At 42.5% G+C, this 23,344-nt stretch overlaps 1 protein-coding gene across 4 annotated transcripts in view; it reads right to left on the bottom strand.

Annotated features, from left to right (window-relative positions):
* CSTPP1 (centriolar satellite-associated tubulin polyglutamylase complex regulator 1) overlaps positions 1-23,344 on the bottom strand; it is a 120,965-nt gene that overhangs the window by 83,910 nt on the left and 13,711 nt on the right. For all 4 annotated transcript variants that reach the window (XM_067557675.1, XM_067557679.1, XM_067557678.1 and 1 more), the window contains exon 2: positions 19,320-19,422. In XM_067557675.1, the coding sequence (XP_067413776.1) occupies positions 19,320-19,422 (103 nt within the window). The remainder of the gene's footprint in view (positions 1-19,319; positions 19,423-23,344) is intronic.

Here is a 23,344-nt window from a genome sequence, read left to right as displayed (position 1 = left end):
TGAGGGTTGGTAGTTGATCTTGATGATCGTGAGGGCCTCTCCAAGGAGGATTGTGAACTGGGGTCAGAGGCTGGACGAAAGGACTTCTCCATTAGGAGCAATTTAAGTCTGATGTCCCTGTCCTTTCTTGCTCTGGGTTTCAAATCCAGGCAGTGGGAGCACTTCTGAGGAATGTGTTCCTCTCCCAAACAATGAATGCATTCTGCATGGCCATCCATTATCGGGAAAGTGGCCCCGCAAGAGACGCACCTCTTAAACCCAGAGGAACCAGGTATAAGGGTGCGATAATACCTTCCAGACTGGGAAGGGAAGGAAGTGGGAAAAACGGAAACCTAAACTATACTAAAGATGCAGGGTCGTAAAAAATAAAAAAATATAATAGGAAAAAATTAATACTAATGAATATTTTTTTGAAGGAAGAAAGGGAAAAAATGAAGACTTATTTAAGGGAGAGTTTACTATAGAATTATCTAGCGAGAAGATGAAAATGGGCTCTGCTAATGGTTCCATTCCAGATTGCAGATAGTAGAGAAGGAACAGAGCAGTCGGACTGCACAGCGCTACATATACTTCCCATGCATTGCGCGAGGCAGGGAAAGTGCACATATGTGGTCTGATGGGCACTGCTATTGAAGATCTCTGATTCCAGATGCAAAGGTGCTGCCGCACCTACAGTGGAGCATGCATGGGGACATCACTTGAAGAAGAACTTGTCATTGTACTGCACACAGCGGAGGCTTCTTACTCTCACCTACCAGGTATCTGATGCTTTGTTGAATATACAGGCATGACTGGGCACACTGGAAAGAGAAGACAGTTTCTACTTCAGCTGTTCTGTGACTTTCTCTGTCTGTGGATACTCTTGTGGTTGAGGCACAAGGTTGGGAGGTTCAAGTCCTCGCTGCACATCTTTAGACAAGTCACAGCCTTTGTACCTCAGTTTCTTTATCTATAAAATGACGAGGAGACTGACTGGCGTTGCACGATGTTACGAGGATGTGTTTGCAACATGCTCAGAAACTATGATGAGCTCCATAAAAATGCCTATTAAAAAAATAAACATTATAGAATGGCTTTCTGCTTCCCTTCAGTCAGGTGACCCAGGGAACAAACTCCTCCTCCTTACATAGACTCTCCTGCTGTTCTCTGGCCTAGCCTGTAAAACTCCCAGTGAGCCAAAAATAATTCAGCATAGGTGAAATTCCACCATGTTGTTATTTCAAAATATAGAACTTTTGAAATTGAATGAGTAAGTCTTTGGTACTGAACACTAGATTTCATCTAGAAGAGTCCAGGAAACAAAGTTCTCTTTTCCGTTTCCTGTTTTTTTGGCTATATCATGGCAACAAAATGGTAGATTTCTTGGAATCTGGTGAACATGTCTATTTTTCAGTCATGAACCCCTTGTCTGATACATTTCAAATTTGGAAGAAAAATTCTACCTTGGGCCTCAGACATCATCTATTAATTAATTTTTTGGCAGATGACTTATGGATTTTAGAACGGAGAGGTGGTATAAAATTGGGCCTAACAGAAACCCTGTTGCAGCTTGATAGGAAGTGGCTATTGCCATTCAATAACACAATACAGTTGTTTAGGTTCTAACAATATACCAGGGCACTCCTGCACATTGGGTAATGTCAACTGGAAAGAGACTGATGAACAGAAGGAAAGTAAACTTAAAGGAACTCCAGCTTTTATATACTGAGATACTAGGGTATTTCTTAAACTACTTATTCCTCTCCATTCCAGCATTACAAGTTGCCCTAAATCTGTGGCTGTCCTTCATTAGTCTGCATTGCACACATTAATCTGAGGAGTGCTACAAAAAGTAGAGTTTGGGTTAGGATAAGAGCTCTTGAAACAGGGAGAAATTATGTTTTTAACATAGCATACTTTAAACAAAAGGATCAGAAGATACTTTCCAGGTCCTCTCTTTAAACCACATTGTTTTTAAATAGTGCCTTAGAATCCTACTTCCATGATCAGAACAGGCTTGGTCTGCCATGGAATTCTAGCAGGTGTACACACCAGCACTCATGGCCAGCACTTATTCTCCAAGGGTGGGAATGCCATGGGTAGCTACTGATTACTGGGAAGAGGAAGAATGCAGCCAAACAGGGGGAAACCACAGCCAGAAAAAAAATACTTCAATAACATTTTGAAACCTAATTTTACTAAAAATGCGTATCTGTGGAACTGATAATGAGTGACAATACCAAAACATGAATGTCTCACAGAAACAAGAGCAAACAGCTTGGTTCAGAAAACAAAGATGGTTGAATAACTGCATCTACTGTGTGAGCTGGCAGGGAAAAACTATTAGGATGAAAAAGTGGTGCTGGGTAAAAAGCAAATTAATCCACAACTGCTCCATAAAAAGAAAGGAACCGGTGTATTCCCAAGAGCAATGACTTGTATGCTTAGTCTCATCTTGTACTGAGTATCCATTGTCCTCTGATAATGAGATAGAGCACTCAAGGCTGGGATGTCAAGTTTTAACAGTTAGGAACTTATTAATCAGCATAAACTGTACCAGCCTGGTTGCACCATGATTTGGGTGATCTAGGCACTACTGCAATACAAATAATAACTATCACCATGATGAGACAAGACTGAACTCTGTACTGACAGATATGTTGCATCCACACTTGCACTTCTCAGCCTTGTTTAGGGAATTTAAGCAAAAAATTCCACCTTTCAGCTCTTGGTGTTTTTATCATCAACTGACACTTGCTAAAATTCCATGGTATAGAATCTATACTGTATCTATACTATTGATACAGCCCTCATTGCTAATGTTAATGCTAACAATTCATTGGGAGAAATGTATTTGGCTAAGATCCTGTAAACTCACTACTGCTTCCTGGTTTCTGTTTTGAACAGGTGACAGTTATCCCATCTACTTGGAAGGAGATGCAGCAGGATGAGCAATCAAGTTTTCTTTCAGCCACATGCAGCATGCGAGATTATTGCTGGAGCCAGGGGACAGCATCTTCCTGGTTCAGCACGGTTTTGGGGACACTAAGCAGAAAGCCTCCAGGTCTTTGGGGTTTCAGCTTTCCAAGAACTAGACAAGGAAACATGTTTAAAGAATGATGCAAAACCCAAAGTGAAAAACCATCATTTTCAAGACAAGCCAGAATTAAAGGACATTTCAGAAGCCTGCTATTCATGTTGCTAGGGAAACAGTCATGGAAATAAACACCTGGGATCTTATCTGCATGTCATCTCAAAAGTGATACATTTGCTGATGCTATGTCTTCAGCACATCCACATTTTTCAGACTTTGAAGAGATTCCAAATTCTTTGGTCCCATCCATACTGGCATCAAACCCATTAGCAGCCCAGTTAAAAGTATTTGCAAAAATATACCATGACTTTGCAACACTCTGCAGTTAAAGGATAAATGTCAAACTTCCTCTAAAGGAACAAAACCAAGAAAACCCCCAAAACTGTTCCAGCAACTCTTAACGAGCTTCCTGGATAAGGAGAGAAATCATCCTTAACAAACCACATTTTATTCCAACACAACGCAAGCTCTAGAACCTAGAAAGGCTGGAAATGAAGGCCAATCACTCTTCACAAGTCAGCAATCTGAGCTGCTATTCGGACACAGCAGAACAGATTCAGGTTTAATCCAACATATTCCCTACTCTATCATATCCCAAAATGTGTTTTTAAAAACAGAGTTAGAATAGATGCTAAGAAGGCAGGGGAATATGCAAATGCAGGAATTATGATGTATTCAACAATGGTCTCTCACAGCTCTGGACAACAATCTTTTTTATGACAGAGTTTTTCTCTCTCTCTCCAATGTATTCCACAATATCTCCTTCCCAGAAAACAACAACAACAAAAAACATGTTCTAAAGAACCATGCAAAAGCCATCCTGAACACATGATAAAAAACTATGAAATTACCTCCTACTTTTTCATATGCAGTACTGCTGATTTGAATGTACCTTTGTTGGCTTATTGGCAAAGTCCTCTTCAGAACATACATACAATAGTCGCAGAAAATCCACTCCATACAACGTGAGCGAGTGTGATCTAGGAACCTCTTGATGCCAACTGGCAGACGGCACAGAGGTGCATATAGATTTACTGGGATCCCCCGGATAATGTATTTTATGCATAATAATTTACTAAAGAGTGGCATGTGAAGTCTCTACTGAGAGCCAGTGACATACTGGTCATCATAACCATTATGAAATGTATGTAAGGATAGTATTTAAGGAGTTATGTACCTTTACTGGAAATTGTGTTCTCAAAGTCTGAGAGTTAAAGCAGGTCACCAGAAGGTAACAAAACATGTTCCTTTCAGGTAGAAGACACTTACCTCTTTGGTTACATGCAACCAAATATTGTGTATTTCACAATGGATACCTATCTGAATGCTAAACCACTAGCTAATCAAGATAGAGTAATTAACAAGAGACTGTAAAACTACAGGAAGGAACATAGCAGGAAGATATCCAGTTTATGAACAAAGATCAAAGGACTCTGTTGATATATTAGGGGCTGCAAAGGGTCACCCTCATATCTTTCACTAAGGAAGTAAGCGGTCAGTGGACTTGCTTCATGAATGGAAGATCACAGCCAATCTTGCCTGTAATACACAGGAAGGATTTGGGATCAGTTTATGCTCTTATGACAATGTCCTATTAATTAAGTTTAGGCTCTATTACGTGTGTTATGATTTTATTTTTTATGTAACTTTGTGTTTTTAGTATTTCTGCTTACTACCATTTGAATTTTTAATTTTTTTGGTTAAATAAACTTACATTTGCTTTCTCTATAGAAAAATCTAAGTGCTGTTAGTTAGGCAGAGTAGTGTTCTATGGTATAACTGGTAACCTGTACTATTCCTTTGGGAATAGAGGATCTGGAGTTCTGTGAATGCCCAGTGGATCACGGGATCGTTACTCCAGGGAAATGCTCAAAGGACTTGGGGTTGGAGTGTGCCTATCACTAACCTGCAAAGGAACAGCAGAGCTCATGTGGGCTGAGAGGCAAATGCTTGTGCTGCATGTGGCTGGTGATGTCAGGGAGCTGACCGCTGGCTGGCACAGACAAGGCTGTCATGTTAAGGGCAGATGGTAGGGATGTGCCCCACAACCCTGAGAAGTGGCACAGTGGTTTAGGTCAGTAGATGCTACACCCAAATTTGCTGGTTAGCTAAGGGTCACATCCCAGGCACTTTTATACCAGATAACACAGATACTGAGAAATTCACAAGGGAGAAGGTTGGAAACAAATAAAGCAAAAGGTTTATTACTGTTTATTATTTTCTGTTTATTTCAGAAAAGGGAAACAGAACAAAAGGAGGCAAGGATCAGTAAACCAAAGACATATGCTAAACTTAAGACAGTATTTAGAAAGACTGTGCACAGATCATGGCTTGAATGCTGCAGGGAGAAACATGGATGGATGAGATCTCTACTCATGGAACATAAGCAGCAAGGAGATCTGAATGATCCATCGACAGGGCCTGAGACCAAGGGAAGTGCAGCTAAAAAACCAGCCTGGCACCTATTCCAGTGAGGCAGCCATAAATCTTTAACTGGTCAAGTTAGAGATCCAAAAGCTGCAGATAGCAGCAAGGGCCAAAAGACTGGAAATAGCAGAGAGCAAAAAGGAGTGGGAGGCCCATGAAACACAATAAGCATGCAAAGGGAAAATTATTGCTTTATACTCAGTAGTACAGATTGTGTGTCAAAGGCTGTAAAATATTCCCACCACATCTGGTAAGAGATGTGTTTCTATTTATTTTTTTGCCATGTGGCTTTTAGGGTGACTAGATATCCCAATTTTATAAGGATAGTCCCAATTATCGGGCTTTGTCTTATATAGGTGCCTATTAACCGTCACCCCTCATCCCAATTTCTCACACTTGCTATTTGGTCACCCTATTTTTCTATGCATTTCATTAGTACAGAAGATAGAGTTTGGCTCAGTGAGCAGAGATAAATGGCTTACCAGAGTGAGCTGCCAGCATGGAGGTATGTTGCTGAGCAATGACCTCACTGTAGAATGTCTTTTTTGCTTTGTTTTGCATTATGATGAGGTCCTCACTATACTTCTTCAATGGAGGGAAGACAATTGAGATAGCTGCAAAACACCAACTCTGGCCCAAGAGCTCCTTCACTTCTCTAACATCACAAATTGAACTAAAGCAGAGCTTCAGTCAGAATTGCAAGACAGAGAAACAATCCTCCAAACACACAGATATCGAGGACCAGGATATTCACAAAGACAGTAATGAAACAAACATCCAATTTAAATACAAAAGAGACACGATACTCATCTATTAAATGTTTGACTCTGTCCATCTCTGAAATAAGTCACTGCAGAAATGTGACCACAAAGAGATTTACATGCAAGGGGCACCAAGAGAATGTCTTTGGGAAGGGCAGCAGATCACATAGACATATTATTCCAGTGCCAGTTATGAACAATAGAAAATTTTGTATCACAAGTACACCACATACCAAGTGAAGAATGAAGAAAAATTGGTTCTATGGAGAAGGATATAGGGACTAAGTATTTATGGCAAACAATTTTTTTAAATTAATTTTGGCCCTTTTTTCCTGTTTATGAATTATTGAAATTGAATTTGCAATTTACAAGTTTGTTCCTGGAACAAAGGCTCTTGCAGGGATCTGATTGTACCCTTCCAACTCGGATGGCACACATACACCCACACCCTCATTAGTAATGTATGATGATAATTGTAATGATCGGTGATAAAAAATAGGAGAGCAGTAGATACAATAAATACATTTGGTAGACTGAAACATGAAATATTGCTATATATGTGATGGAACACAGTGCTTAACTGTATATAGGATATTGTTCCTGAAACCCAAGGCCAAAATCATGTAATTAAGGCAGTTAAATGAGATGGAAGAGGTTATATGACTTTACCATGTGTAAGATCTCTGGCCAGGGGTGTTGGGAACATTTCAGACAGCTCAGGCCTGTTCTGCACTACTGCCTTTTTTTGACCAAAGGCAGCTTTTTGCACCAAAACAGTGGTGGTGTACACACTGCAATCCCCCCCGCCGACCCAACTTCCCTGATTTTGCGACAAAATAAAACCATCTCAATGAGAGGCGTAGAGCTTTTTGCACCAAACTTTTAGCAACAAAGCATCAGTCTAGACACCACACTTGTCTATGTCGCACTAAATGGCTTCCAGGAAGTGTCCCACAATGCCCATCCTGACCACTCTGGCCATCAGCCATCCAACCTTCCCCCTTTAAAGTCCCAGGAATTTTTTAAATTCCACTTCCTACTTGGTCGGCATGGAGAACTCATATCTCATCTTCCCAGCTGACCATGGTGGCTCCACGCATCAAACGCTCTCCTACTTGGAGCACACTAGAGCTTCTGAATCTGATCAGCATTTGGGGAGTGGAGGCGGTACAGTCCCAGCTCCATTCCAGCTGAAGGAACTTGGATACATATGGTCAAATTTCTTGTTTAATGGCAGAGAAGGGCTATGAATGGGACACACTGCTGTGCTGTGTGAAAAATCAAAGAGCTGCGGCAGGGGTACCAAAAAACTGATTAGCGACCAAATGGTAGCAGACACAGCAATCGCCATGCACTTCTCCACTAAGAGGGCAGCTCTCAGTCTGGTGTCCTTGCACCACAGGGCAGGGACAAGATCCGCCCAGAGTTCCATGAAGGTGGCTTTGCGCATTTGAAAGTTCTGCAGCCACTGCTCATCATCCCAGATCTGCAAAACAATGTGATCCCACCACTCAATGCTTGTTTCATGCGCCCAAAAGCAGCAGTGCACCATGTACAGATGCTCCATGAATGGAAACAGTAATCCGGCGTTGTTTGTTTCCTCTTCCAACTGGGAGCTCATGATATACTGCATGACCTTCCAGGAAGTGTTCAGAACACTGATAACAGTGGCGAGCAGTGCAGGATCCATCCTTTCAGATGGAAATGGCGAGCGCACAGAAAACTGGGGTCCTTGAAAAATGCGAAACACAGTCGGAAACCCATGGCATGATGGGACAAAAAATCATTGCATCATGGACATTGAGCCTGCACCCATGATGCGCTGCGATCCTCTCCGCCTTCCCACAATTCCTAGAGACAAGATGGCGAGTTGCATAGTGGGATAGCTGCCCACAGTGCACTGCTCTCACTGTCGATAGTAGAGCACCAACTGAGGATGCACTTCGGTGACACAATGAGTGCTGTGTGGACAGGCACAAGCGTTGTAATTACAGTGCTTTTTGATCAATCGCTGTAACTTGCGTCAACAACACTTTCTAATGTAGACAATGCCTCAGCCTCTTTCTGTAGTGTTAATTAAAAGCATTGTCTACTTACAACTGCCTTTAATGATCATCAGCACACACAAAACTTAAGACATAGCAGTTAGAGGACAAGAATCTACCAAAGGACATATTTAGGCGCCAAAACAAAAAACAGGAACCCTAACCCCAGGCACTATTAAAATAGGTAGGATTCCACAACTTGACTCTTCTACTATTGGCAGACCAGTGATCTGCTCCACAGAAATATCAATCTATTTCCCACACTTCACCTGGGAAAAGTTGGCAACCACCCATAACGTCTCCACTTTTTAATTATGGTTTTGTTTTCTGTCTTATTAAAATGTACCTGGTCAATTGTAGTAGAGATTGAACCCTGTAAGGACCCAGCCAAGAGAAAAATGTGTAATTAAAGAACTGAGGGTTTTATAAATCTCTGCCTATTTTTTAAATGTTTAAAACTCCACTTACTATAACAAAACAAACAAAATTAGTAGCTATCCAAAACCGTTCTGTTATTGAAAAAAATTATGTGTAATGATGGAGACAAGTTGTTCTCTTTTGCTACAGAGGGCAGGACAAGAGGCAATGGGTTCAAACTGCAGCATAGCAGATTTAGATTTAATCTCATGAAAAACTTCCTAATTCTAAAACAATGGAGCAGACTGCTTAGGGAGGTTGTGGAAGCTCCTTCACCGGAGATTTTCAAAAAGGAGGTTGGACAGCCATCTGTCTTGGATGGTTTAGATACAACGGAATCCTGCATCTTGGCAAGGGGTTGACTAGATGACCCTTGCAGTCCCTTCTAACCTTATGATTCTATGTCATTAGAGACTATCATAATGCATATGCACACAGGGGCAAATTAAGATTGCACAGGCAACTGGAAAATTCTGATATTTTCTAACTTTTGAGGACTTGATTTTGCAACTTTAACATTTGTTTAAGGTAACAGTTTTATATAATTTCTCACATATTTTAAAAGCAAAAATTCCATCCTGTGGAACTATATTGACCCCAACATCAATCACCACCAGCCCTGGGATCTTTTGATCCACAGCACAGTCCTCAACCACTTCCACTAACTGAATAATTGGTAGTAGTAGAAGCTGTTATCTTCTACGTGTACCTCGCACTAGAGGGGATGGAGACCTATACTTTGCCTGTTGGTTTCACAGATATTTGCTAGACAGAAGAGGAAAACTGAGGCCTGGACTACACTACACAGTTAGATCAACAAAAGGCAGCTTACATCAACCTAATTAAGTCAATGTCTACAGTAGAGCCTTGCTCCGGCCACTATAATTGCCCTACTACACCAACATAACTCCAACTCCAAAAGAGGCATAGGATTTATGTCAGTGTAGTTAGGGCAACGCACTGTCTATGTAGACACTGTGTTACTTACATATACTGTTGGCTCGCTTGTCAATTTCACAGCAGGAGCCCTGAAATTAACAAACAAGTGGACAGCTACAGCCCAGCTGCCCCCCTCTTGCTTGGAGAGCTGGGCTTTGGGAGCCTGCTCCCAACTGGGAGCCAGGGTGCGAAGAAGCCCAGGTGGTGGGACCCGGCTTCTGGCTCTGGCAGGATGCAAATGCCTTACCAGGAACACTAAGAATGGAGATTCCTCTGTAGCTCTTGCAATCATACAGATCTTCTCTGTTTTTATACATTATGATGTTGACATCCTTATGTCTTATGTTATCCCTTCTTCCATTCAGCAAGCAAGCAAGCAAGCAAGACACTGTGCAGATGTTTAAGCACAACCTGTCCTACTTTGTTTCAGTACATTAGCTGGAACTCTATCTTCTCCTGTAGCCTTTTGTGGTGTTAGGGAGGCTTTTGCCTTTTCAAGCTCATTTATAGATAGTTCTATATCAAACACTTTGACAGTCTGGAGCATGGGAATCGCATTTACCAGTTTCTGATGCAGTGCTTTCACGTGAATAGTTTGCAATAGTGTTCCACCCAGTATTGCATCTGTTTGCTTCTGGTCAATGATGATGTCTCCATTAAATGATGAGCGGGACAGCCTTCATGGCTGAAGGACCTATTTCTTTCTTGATTTCATCATCCATATCTCTTAGATCTCCATTTTCAAAGGATGTTTGTTTTCTCATACAGACTGAGCCCATATGATTGATCACATTGCCTTGATGTTTGTGGCAATCTGAGGTTACCACACATCTCAGAAGAGGGGTATGTAGTGGTGGAGATATACTATGCATTTTGCTTCAACAATTAGAAGCATTTCTTCAGAGTATTCTGCAAACCAGTCTTTATCTTGTACAGATCTTTTACCAAGAGTTAAGGTTGCAGTATGTGAATATTCATTCTGTATGTATTCCATGCTCATCAGCATTCAGGGGAGATGCAAATAGATGAATTGATAATGAATTGGAGAGACCTTCCTTGATCTTTTGTGTTGTTGCTGTTAATGCAAGGGCAACGGTTCTGTTTGGTATGATGAATTTCCATAGTGGAAGGCTTATTTGCAGCATATAAGCATATGGTCTGTGTCACAGTCTGCACTGTGAAAACAGAGTATATAGAACATTCTGCAGTTTTTTTTATAGGTGACAATTAAATATAGTTGGTGCCTATGTTACTTTCTGGTGATGACCACCTTGGAAGTAGGTGTTGATAATAAACAGTCCTAGGTGGGTGCAGAGCTCCTGGAGTCTTTGCCCCTTGTCATTAATTTTTCCTACTTCATGGTGGCCAATGATCTGAGCTGACTCTACTACTGAAATCTCCTAATAGATGGAGTTGCTCTCTCAGGGCTAGCTGATGACACTGTCAAGTTGCTGACAGAACAATCTTCAGATATGGAGAAGACTGGGGCATATGTACTGATGATGATGGCAAAGCCATCTGTGGTAGATATTCTTAGTGAGAGGGTATGTTCTGATGCTGCAAGGGGACATTCAGCCATACATGCTAAAAAAATTTTGACGCAGAACCTAACCAATGATCATGGTGGTCTTGTCTGCTCTCTTCATACCAGAAAAAGGTGTAAATGCATCCTGCTTAGAGAGTCTTTGTCAGCTAGCCTGGTTTCAGAGACAGCAGGTATGCTGATGACAAGCTTCTCCAGCTCTCTGTCAATAAAGGCAGAATTCCTAGGTCACTGACCTCCTCTAGATCATTTGACATACATTGTAGCCTCTTTCCATAGATTACTGGAGAGTGAAGGGTGGCATATTCCTAGCAGCGCACACTCCTTCCCAGTGCCCTTGGGGAGCAGGGACTCCAGCTAACACAGCAGCAGACCTGTCAAGAATCAGCAGCATGCAATCCCAGTGGAGATTTCTAGCCAAAAGGCTCATTTCACAGCCAGCTTGGTGACAGCAGTAGCTTCACATCTGTCATATGGCTCACTGTGGCCAGGCAATGCCTGTGTCATAACCCTGTCATTTCCTCACTAGAGCAGAAGAGATGCAGGGAGCTGGTGGGTGGTTTGAGCAGCTGAATGAACATTGTTGTCTTTGCAATAGTGGAAGATATTATATTTGAGAGAGCAAAGGAAGAAAGAACTGGGAGTATATACTTTGGGGCTCCCTGGCATAAACCACGCAGAATAAATTCAAGAGCCTCATCAACCCCTGAAAATGAGAATCCAAATTTAAAACAAAGCTTCCAATCTCATTAAATAGTTTTAATTAATACAGCAATCAGGCTGTTTAGCTATGAGGGTTTCTCTTTCCCACTCAAAGTCTGGTGGATTGTCAGTGACCCGAAGATTTCACACCACCACAATTGTTTTTAATTATCTGTAATGCAGTAGCACACACAATCCTCATCAGGATTGAGGCCCCAACATGTTTGGTGCTGAAAAGCACCAAAGAAGGCACAGTCTTTGCCCTGAAAAGCTTACAATCTAATCTCAAACAAACCAGAAGACATCAGTGAGGGAAGGGGGAGGGAAGACAGTGACAGTTATAAGAACACATGGTTATATCGGTTAATGACATGCTGACTGATGGTTCCAAGTCAGCTGAAAGCACTTTCTTTTTTCTTTTTATAAATAAATAGAAGGTTCATTGGAAGGAAAAACAAACAAGCAGTCTGACAAAATGGCACATCAGTTCTCTTTATGCTCCAAGATATTGAGTTCCTTATTAAGCTGACTGGCTTGGCAGAGGGTATGTCTGCTCTGCAATTGTGAGGTGTGATTGCAGCACATATAGATTTAACAGGAGAAACAGGTGAGACTGGGGAACCAGAATGAGTTATTTTCCCATGATAGGCAGTTCCCTACTCTGCTGATATCTAGGTCCCTTCTTCTGGTCAATTATTCTCCACTTTAAAGGAGCAGTCTCTCCACATTTCATATGTTCTACATTGAGAGCTTTCACAACAATCAGAATTACTTAGCATACTTCTGTTCTGATATTGGGGCACTGGCTATGGCTTGCTGCTCTCCGGCCTTAGCGTAAGCCATAAGACAATAACAATGGCACATTCTATTTTAATTACCAAAAAGTGACAGAAGTATTTGATGACAGTTTCTGTAGGAGAGGAAGACGTTAACAGCTCTATGGAGTACTCAACATGAACACAGAAGCCCTTTAGTATGTCATTTCCCCTTTTCAGGAGCATCAGGGGGACATGATCTCAATTCAGGGCATCTCAGTCTTTCAGAGCTGCATATGCTGGCAAACATTCATATTTTACAGTGGCTTCACATTTACAGGAACAAACCAGATTTGTTTGAAAATACCAAGAACCAAGAGAGTACCGTAGGCAAGGGTGGGACAGGAGCAGAATGAGAGGAGATGAGAGGAGCTGGGCAGCAGGACCCAGCATGAAAAAATACTGCAGAAAAATGTTCTAAGAGCAGTTTCAAAGAGGTAGGGAGGAGCTCTTTCATCATCATTTAATTTTTAAGTTACCTATAATCAGAAGTTTAAAAAGGCCCCAAGGAGTGAACTTGAAAGAAGGTGCAAACCAAATCTGCTCTGGAGGGGTGCCTGAATAGTGCCAGCTGGATGTGTCATAGCCTCCTCACCCTCAACCCTGGCAAAACAAATCTGGTTGATAGTTGGAGGTCATAGATTTGCTCACTCTCTTTTCCTTCAAGTCCTTGCTTATTGAGGGAACTTGTTCAGAGTTGATGAGGAAAGTTAATCTGAACATCACTTTTCACAGAAAGCTATATGCAGCAGACACTGTATGGTGCCTCCTAGCTGTGTCATTTGCACAGGCTGAACATTCATGTCTCCCAATAACCTTATGACATAGATCCACTAAACCTGTGTTCTTAAAGTATGTAAAACAGGCCTCCAGAAGGTGGTAAACAGATTCTGTTCGGACAAGGGATAGGAGACACTTCTTTCCTTGGCTGACTGTAGTCTATTTAGAAGACTATTTACATGTGAAATCACCAGCTAATCAAGACTGCAAAGTCAACAAGAGATCACAAAATCCACAGGAGGGAACAGCAGGAGGATGTCCAATTCATGACTAAGATCCAAGAATTAGTCCTCATACCTGGAGGAGGCAAGGAGAAACTCCAGATCCCCCACCTAGAAGGTGAACTGACATTGTGTTTGCTTCATGAAAAAAGGATCACAGCCAAGCTTGGCTGAAAACACTGGGAAGACTTTAAGGTGAACTAAACTTAGACAACAGGCATCTTGGTTGTTAAGATTAGCTTCTAGTATGCACGCTGTGATTTTATTTTATACCTATCCTATTTCCAATATTTCTTTCTGTCATTTGAATCTCTGTTCTTTGTTAAATAAACTTATTCTTGTTCTCTCTATAAACGTATCTAGGGGCTGTGTGTTAAGTGGCGCTCTGTTCTAGGGTGTAACTGGTAAGCTGCGATGTTTTGTTCCTCTGGAAACAGTGGGTCTGGTAACAGTGTCCAGTGATCAGGGTCTGGACACTGCAGAGGGATGCTCAGAGGACTCAAGGGTTGGAGTGTGCCTATTGCTAGCCAGAAAGGAGAGGGTGGGGCCTGCAGGGGACATGGAGGGAAGTGCTTGTGTTGCTAGTAGCCAGTAAGTCAGGGAGCTGACAGATCACAGGCACAGACAAGGCTTCCTCACACTAAGAGCAGGTAGGTGCCTCACAATCTTGGGTATCCATGGGAAGCAGCACACTTCCATCAAGGCAACTTGTTCAGGACACAGAAGTACACGGTGCTATAACATGACAGGGGTATTTTTATACTGTTCATACAGGGGGACTATTTTTAGGTTTAAACCCAGCAGAGATAAAGAGCATCAACCCCTTTTCACTAAATCAAAATTCAGAATCAGGGTCAAGCATGGAGGGGAAAGAAAAGAAAAAAAAAAAAAAAAAAAAAAAAAGACATTCCTCAGAAGTCTAGGCACAACCTAGCCACACCCTAAATAAAAAGGCCAGTGGCTCAAATTTTCATTGCCTTCAGTCAATCTGCCAGTCAGAGGCCTTTAAGTGGCCACTAAAGACTCACTGCCATCTAACAATGAAGGAGCTGTTGGAGCTCCAGTCACTGCAAACAGCACTTGTTTGTTAAAACGCAGAATGGTGATGACCAGGACACATTCAAGACTTCCTTGTTGAACTTCATCCTGAAGAATCTCTGTGCTCTGGTACCAGCTGTCTTTTAGGGACCCCACTGTAACATCTTGGGTCAGCAAGAAACTGGACATTAACTGAGGGTCTGAATCCCTCCTCCAGACATTTCTTATTCTCTCCTCCACACTCCACAGCATGAAATCTTCTTTCTTAGGTGTCTTTAGTATGTGCCATGTTGATTCCATATTTATATATTCCCTGTATATCTTTGTCCCCTTTAAACTTGCATTTTGATCCATCTCAGTTTTTCTTGAATTTTTAGAAGATGGACTTTCAAGGATTACCTATATTTTTATTGAATTTTATATTGTTTTTATATATAGGCTGCCTGGGTAGAGTGCTTTATAATCATTGCTAGTAGGATGACAGTCTGCAATGAGTGTATAATCTACCTGCAGAACTCATTGCCAGTAGATATCAATGAAGCTATGAGCTAAATATAATTCCAGAGAGGGCTGGAAAGCTACATGGATAAGGAGACCATCCACAGTTATGTTAAGAAAAATAATTTTTATAAAGCTACGTAAGTCCATATGCTTCAGAGCATAAACCAACTACAAGATGATATGGGTTAGAAAAAATTTACCCTACAGGCAGGTTATTCCATAATAATCCACTGTGTAGTATTTTAGATTTTTATCTGATGCATCTGGTGTTGGACAATGTCTGAGATAGAGGAGCTCCAAGGCCTGGTCTACACTGGTGGTTTAATTCGTTAAAGTCCCTTAATTCGAATTAATTACTCCCGCGTCTACACTTGCACATCGTTAATTCGAATTAAGGAGCCTTTAAAATCGAATTAATAAAACCACCTCTGCAAGTGGATTAGCGCCTGAAGCGCATCAGTTAATTCGCATTAGTGTGAGTGTGGACGCAATGGGACTTAATTCGAATTAATTGGCCTCCAGACTGTATCCCATGATGCCCCATTTCAGTACCCTCCCCCAAAGCAGCCCCGGGAAGATTTAAATCTTCATTTCCTGCAGTGAATGGGTTTAAAATCCAAGCTGCGATCACCCCCCCACACACACACACAACAAGCCCTTTGCAGTTTGTAAGGGTTTGAAAATTTCACCCCCTCTCCCCCCGCATGGTGAATGCGTTTTAACTGCCCAGCAAGCCCTTTGCAGTTTATCCCTTTAAGATTTGTCCCTTTGAAAGTTTAGCCCTTTAAAGTTTGATCCTTTGAAAGATTTCACCACCCACCTCCCTCCCCTGTGGTGAAGGAAATTCTTTGCTACAGTGGCCACTGAAACAATCATGGAAATTGATACTTTCTTAAGCGTTTATTCACAGTGCTACATGTGGATACATTATATCATGCTTTCCATCAGTGAAATGGAAACATTTGTATCACTGTATTAATATACTAACTGACTGTTGTTATTTATCTTACATTCTACAGACATCTGTAGAATCAAAGTCAAAGGCAAGCAATATACAGTGGGTAGTAGGAGGAGCATAAAAGGCAAACAGCATACAGGTGGGGGGATTCATCTGGTGAAGGGAAAAATCAAAGGCAAGCAATATACAGAGGGTAGTGGGGGGAGCATAAAAGGCAAACAGCATACAGTTCTAAAGTAATCCAGGATAAGCTGCAATGTATTTGTCACGGTCAAAATGAGAGCATAGTTCAGCTGGCTCCATGTGCCTGCAGTAATGGCGATCGGGGGAGTAAAAAAACAGCATGAAAATCTTTTTCCTGTTTGTTTGGGGGTGGGGAAAGAGGGTGGGGGAAGCAGCGCTGCATCCTGGGATGATGACACTCGTCACAACAGCCTCTATAGTTAGTTGCACTGTGGGATAGCTTCCCACATTGCACTGCTTTCTAATTTGAATTAAGGCTGGCCGGTGTGGATGCAAGAAACCAGCACAAACACTGTAGTGTGGATAGTCTGCAGCGCTTTCTATAAATCGCTTTCTGTAATTCGAATTAAGCTAATTCGAATTAATGCTGCAGTGTAGACATAGCCCAAGACAAGGCTGCCGTCCAAATCAATGATGTGATTTTGGATGAGGTTTCTGAATTGATACTGATCTTGAGCAAAACAAGGAAGATTCACAGATGCTCTTAGCCGCTGTCTAGCCAATCAGAACACAGTTCACAGTGATGTGTACCTTCAGGACATATTAGACTATACCACAGGGAGGCATCCCAATAAACCAAACCCACATTTGTATTGTGGTTTTGTGGGATGTGTGTTTGAAACAGTTCGTACAAAATATTCTCTACAGAATAAAGCTGTTGTTGTTTGAAAGGTGAATGTTCTACAAACGCAGAGATTTTGTTGCGCCCCTCATCTTCTTCCTCCCAGTCTGAGTTTCTGGGGTCTTGAGATCAGTGTTCATCACCATTGTGGCTATGCTGAGCCATATATAACAGTTATTGAGTCTAGAAGGGCCAGGCAACAGCATGCTGAGCAAATAAAGGGAGCTTTTCAAGAACTAGACTGTAACAGTCCTCACTTGGAGATTGATTGATAGCATTACCTAGTGATCAGGGCTTAGGCCCATGACTTGTAGGGGGATTGTTAGTAGGCAAGCCAGAGCCTTCCCACTCTACGAGGCTCCGACCCAGGGCCCTTTGAGGGCTATCAATGATCTGACAGCCAGGGACTGCTGAAGGCTGCCCTCCCTATCACACCCTGCCCCCAGCAATTGTCCCAAAATCACTGTCTGGGTTTAGGTGGCATGAAGGGTATCCACTCACAACAAGGCACCTTCTGGTGGCTGTGTGTAGTATGATAGCTCTCTTCCTCTCTCAGGCAGCAAATGCCTCTTTCTGCAGTATGGCCCACCCTCCTGGACCAGCTTAGTCCTAGAGATTTCCCCTGCTGGGGTAGTCCAAACAAAGTACAGGGGAATTAACAAAACTCAGAGTCCACATAAAAGGGAAAAGGAGAGGGCAATGCTTCCCCCGCAGACTGTCTTTGTAGCAAGTCCTCCTTTCCCTCAGGGAGGGACTTTTGGGCAGTTGTCTTGGGGAGAGATTCTGCTTTTCCCTTGCCTCTCCTCTGCTGGGGCTGCAGGTCTGCTCTCTTCCCTGGTCTGCCACCAAATGAGATGCTTCTCTGCTCCAACTGGAGGAGAAGTTAAAAGGCATTTCCTACAAGTATGGCAGGGCTGCCTGAGCTCAGAGCATTTCCTTAACCCCTTGGCTGCCCAGAATGGGGTTTGCATACCCCTTCACACAGACAAAAACGAACAGCTGGGACAAGACTGAATATCACCATGGATAATTCAGAGAGAGGAAGATAAAGTGAGCACATTAGTAAGGACACTGATGGGAATGAGAGGGATGAGGTACCATAAGGAACCAGTCCTCTTGCCACACAGCCACTTACTAAAGAGAGCTACTGTACACAGAGGTCTTGAAATATGTTCTCTCTCCTATGTGAGACTATGAAAAGGAAGAGGGGCCTGGAGACCTGGCTACCTGGCCTGGCAGCTCAGCAAGAACCAGTCTCAAGATATTAAAATGCAACCTTCCTTTCTCTGCCCAACCCATTTTCTTTCAGGACATCTGTCCAGTTTCAGTAATCTTTAGTGGGGAAAAAAAAAGGCAAGAACTTGACTAATTTCAACAGTGAAAGTCTTGGAAACGTTGCCTGGGTGCCTAGAAATTTGCATGGCATACCAATGACTATTTGAGATCTGAAGTTACAACACAATTTGTTCAGTCAGTTGTCATTCAACTTAGTAAGCCAGGAACCTATCTGATCTCCAATGAGATCTGAGAAGGGAAAAAAAAATCCTCTAAGGATAGTCACTTAAGGATTGCACTTACTCCAGTGTTTTAAGTCCTTCCTCCATTGCTGTAGTACAGGGAACATTGTATAAAGCCTTCTATATTGGTGGTGTAAAAATAAGGTCCCTGAGTTATTACTATTTAATAACTGCCCAGGCATCATAGCTTTTTAGAAAATATAGAACAGAGGACTAAGAATAAAAACCCATGGTATAATGACTAGATTTCTTCAATAGTCTGAGGAAACTCACAGTTGCTGCAGCCTTTCACAAGAGTATACTGCTGGCGCAACTAGAAACTTCCCCTTTTTCCTGGTCTGTGAATGAATGAATGAATGAATTTAAAAAAATAAATCATCATCAAAGGTGGATATTATATGTTGTCCCAGATACAGTAGTAAAACGGAGAACAGCAGCACTATCTGGGCCAAATTCAGCCTCAGAATAAGCCAGCACAACTGCTAGTGAAGCCAATAAGAATCACCCTGCTTTTAAATCAGGTCTGAATTTGACCCATTGTCTTGAATAAGCACGTCTCTGAAACATGCTCAGGCAGCCCTTGGCTAACCTACTCAAATCCAACATTCACTGCCACAACATAATCAGCATGTGTCCAGTTCCATTCTCCATGTACCCTGCCTGCTTCCAAGAGCCTCCCTCAGGGTGGTCCTGTTGGCAGACTCCTGATGTACTTACTATTCAGTGAAGAATCTGGCAATGCCATACTGACTAATATCGTCTCTGTTCTCCAGCAACTGGCTCACTGCATCCTCCATGTACGTGAGGACATGTCTCTGAACTGCGAACAAAAGAGCAAGAAAGAGATTAGAATACAAGGGGCTTGCAAAGCCCAAAGCCAGGCCAGGCTATTAGTGTATATCCTTGCCTGGCTATTAGCACTTGGTCTCTCCATGTAGAGAGACACAAGTAAAGGATTTCATTCTGCCAAATATGGTTGGTGAAATATCTGACCTAAATTCTGTTTCCTCCCCCTTGCTACACAGAGTTATTCATTTATGCACTGGTGACCCTTCTTTAATCTCTCTAGGTTTTGGAGATGAAGGGGGCAGATGAGGGATGCACAGTTTCAAAACTGGCAGTACTGCACCATTAAATGCCAGATAGGGGCCCTCTTGAAGCCCCTGAATTCCTTTTCTCTGCCTTGTATTGCAAGAACCTTCCCTACAAGATTATTAATACCATACTGGTAGGGCTCTGATGGGGTTGCCGCAGAGCTTACCAATGTCCTCCCAGCTCACCTTTCAGAGGCTGTGAGTTGTTTTAAATGCTGGTTTGTAGAAATTTATTTATGGAAAACACAAATCAAAGCACTTCTGTCCCCCTGAAAGCACCAAAAGGGATGTTCTCAGAGTGTTAGGGGAATTGGGTGCAGTGCTGTACAGCCTGACAGGAGTGCTAGGTCTGTCATTATCTAACAAAAGAATGCTACTTCTCTGTGATAAACTTTGGGCGCAGGGACAACTTGGAACAATACATTAACCATCTCACTGCTTCTACCAAGGGCAGGGATAACACAAGCAGTGCAGGTACCAAAGGAAAATGGCATGGATCTGTCACTCAGCCTCTTTGATGCTGTCTAGAAGTGAGCCAGAGCAGCAGACAGTGTGGGCTCATGCTCCAACTAACAAGGGCGGACTTGCCAAATCCATAAGTTCAACAATCAGGAGACAAACCACAACAAACCAAGGAGAACCATTCCCAATCTGAAGCACACACGAACCCTGCTCCCAATGCACACGCCCCATCCCAAACAAGTACATTATATCACCACTGCAAGTAGCAGCGTGCCCTGAAAGAGAGCAGGTAAATACCCTGAGGCCAGGAATGGCAGAGGCTGTGCTTGCTCTTTACGAATCTGTTCCAGACTCAACAGCATCACTCCTTCACCAGCAATCAATCTGCTTTAGAACCAAATCAGAGTTTTGCAATCCATTTTAATTTGTGTCTAACCCTCTGGTAAGCATAAAGCATGACCCACCCATACTTGGTACATTTATCTTGGTGTGGGGTAGAGGAGAGCAGGTGGACCTCAAAAGAGGCCTGGAAAACATTATCTCCAATGGGTACAATAATTAAAAGGTCACGTGAGCACTGATTGCTGCCAGGGGATTTCTCTGCCTATAATACTTTCCAGATTCAGTCCAATGGCAGAATTGGTTAAGCGTACCCTGAAAAATACCTTGCAGCTGATAGCAAGATGGTGAGCCAAAGGTTCAAAGATATTATCTGGCAATAAAAGATATAGGGCGTAACTTTATTTAGTTATTTTAATACAAAGGAACACATTTTAATTTATGAGAGTGATTAAAAAAAATAGTTCTGCGCACCTGTGTCCCCTGAGGGGGGAATGAGTCCATGCAGCTCAGTCATACTCTTAAGAGAAGAGCAAATGCAAAGAGACTGTTTTTCATTCTATGAGTCCCATGCTGTGCTCAGAGACCATCTTCCCAGCACTACTGTACAAATATTAGTTAATTACCACTATCCATACCCAACCCTTCATGAGATTTGTAGGTATTATCAGGGCCCCTTATACTTCACAGTGCAATGAGACCAAGTTCCATAATAAGCAGCTCTACAGTTTATGGCAACAACCTCTAAATTCCAGGTGAAAGTTAATTTAGTGTATCAACATGAAATGCCTCCATTCCCATCTCCTCACCCTCTCACAGACACACACAGCTACCAATGGCTCAACGTTGGGAACAGTCACTAACATAAAATTAATCAGTGATCATTTTTGAAGAGGAGATTTTTTTGCCTGCTTCTCAAGTGGTTTTGCTCCCAGAATGTTGTCTAAATGCCCTGGCACAGAACCTCCTTTTCCCCATGTGTGCCACGGAAGGGAATAGAGGTAGCTTGTGGTCTGCTTTTGAGATTTGTTTCCCTGACTCCCCAATTGCTGTGCTCTTCTCCAGGTAGCCCAGTTCACCAGCCCATGCTATCGTTTCCCATGATTTTCTGGCTGCAAACTGGATTTAGCTCTGGCTCCCTGACCCGCTGCTGCCTGGCTCTATGGAACAATGCAGGGAGCTTGCACTGTATTTCAATTAATTCCTTGTGGGTGAAAAGCTGGGGAGCAAGATACAATTACAGGCAGGTCCTACCAGGACAGGAAATAAAACAAAATGCCATGGCAGTAACGAAACAGTGAATTCCATGTTAAAATTGCTGAATTTTCCATCTTGAAGGTTCACCAGTTTCTACAAGCACAGGATTATGGAGTCCCATGATTCTAAGGCCCTGTTTGAGATGAATGGGACAGTTCACACCTCTTAGAACTGTGGTTTCAGGCTCTTTGAAAAATCAGAGAGGTGACACTGTACCAGTTTATACTACTCACATTTTCAAAGTTCTCTCTGCAACCACAAGGGCTAGAAATATATATACATATTGACAAATTAAAAGTTTCTGGAGCATAATTCTGTAGCAAGGAGAGAAAATTTCATAGTTACAGAATACATTGGGCCTAGGTATCCCTGCTCTGGATGAAGAAACTGAACCACAGACAGGTTTAGTAATGTAAAGTCAGATAGTGAGTCAATGGCAGAGTCAGTGTTTAATGCGAGAAGGGACCACCAGGTCATCTAGTTTGGTCTCCTGTGCATCACATGCCGCCGCCACCAACATCCAGAACCTGCAAAGTAAACCCAACAACCAAAACATTACCACTCATAGGAGACTAGACTATTATGTGCCACAGGCAGAGAACAGAAGGGACTGATGTGCAGCAATATCCGAGGCCTTTGTGATGGCAGATCAATGATTCAATGAGATATACCCAGATAATCCTGGCAAGTGACCCGCACCCACACACAGATTGCAGAGGAAGATGAAAAAAAACCCAAGGTCACTGCCAATTCCTTCCCAATCCCATGTGATAATGATAAGTTAGACCCCAAGCACATGAGCAAGAACCAGCCAGCCAAGTACCTGAGAGAGAATGCTTAGTACTATTTCAGAGCACTGGCCTTCCCTTGCCAATATTCCATCTCTACCTATGGCCATCCCTGATGATTCAGAGGAAGGTGATTTAAAAAACAAAAAACATAATACACTGGGAGGGTAGGAAGGGGGCAGAGAAAATCCCTTCCTGACCATCCAAGTAGCTGTCTTAACTCTGAAGCATGTGCTTTTAAGAGCATAAGACAAACTGGAAGTGAGCCCCCCCAATCACAAGCAACCCTGTCATAACAAGTACTCTCATAAATTGATTCAGATCTTCAGAAATTTTTCCAGATTAGAATTCATAGACCCAGTGCTCAGTTCACTAGACTATGCTATTTTGCTACCACTATCCTCAGAGACTCATTTCCTCCCTGGTGGAACTCTAACACCCTTCAGCTTCCAAGCAGGAGGTATACTGGCTGGTTTTCTTCCCTCACCCATAATACTAAGTCTTTCATTGTTTGAGGGCATCAAGCAATTTGGGGAAAACATTTTAGCATCCCCAATATCCCTGTGATTGTCCTAAGAACATTCCCCATTTTTCCCTTCAATCACCCTCAGGACCCCATTGCAGTCACCTCCCTTCTATCCAAAAGATAGCAAAATAGGGTTTCCAGACAGCACACTGCAGAGTAACATGAGGAACTCTCTACACCCCTGCCTCCCAGAGCCAGAATGCATTCTGCGCTCACATGTCCGACCCAATAACCCAGGGAAAGAGACCAGGATCACAGAACCAAACCCAATCCACA

Source organism: Emydura macquarii, unplaced genomic scaffold (assembly GCF_026122565.2).
Source record: "Emydura macquarii macquarii isolate MOO-44397 ecotype Brisbane River unplaced genomic scaffold, CSIRO-AGI_Emac_v2 contig_1876, whole genome shotgun sequence".
Classification (NCBI taxonomy): Eukaryota; Metazoa; Chordata; order Testudines; family Chelidae; genus Emydura; species Emydura macquarii.
The sequence above is the reverse complement of the archived record's forward strand: the minus strand, read 5'-3'. Positions and strand labels throughout refer to the sequence as shown.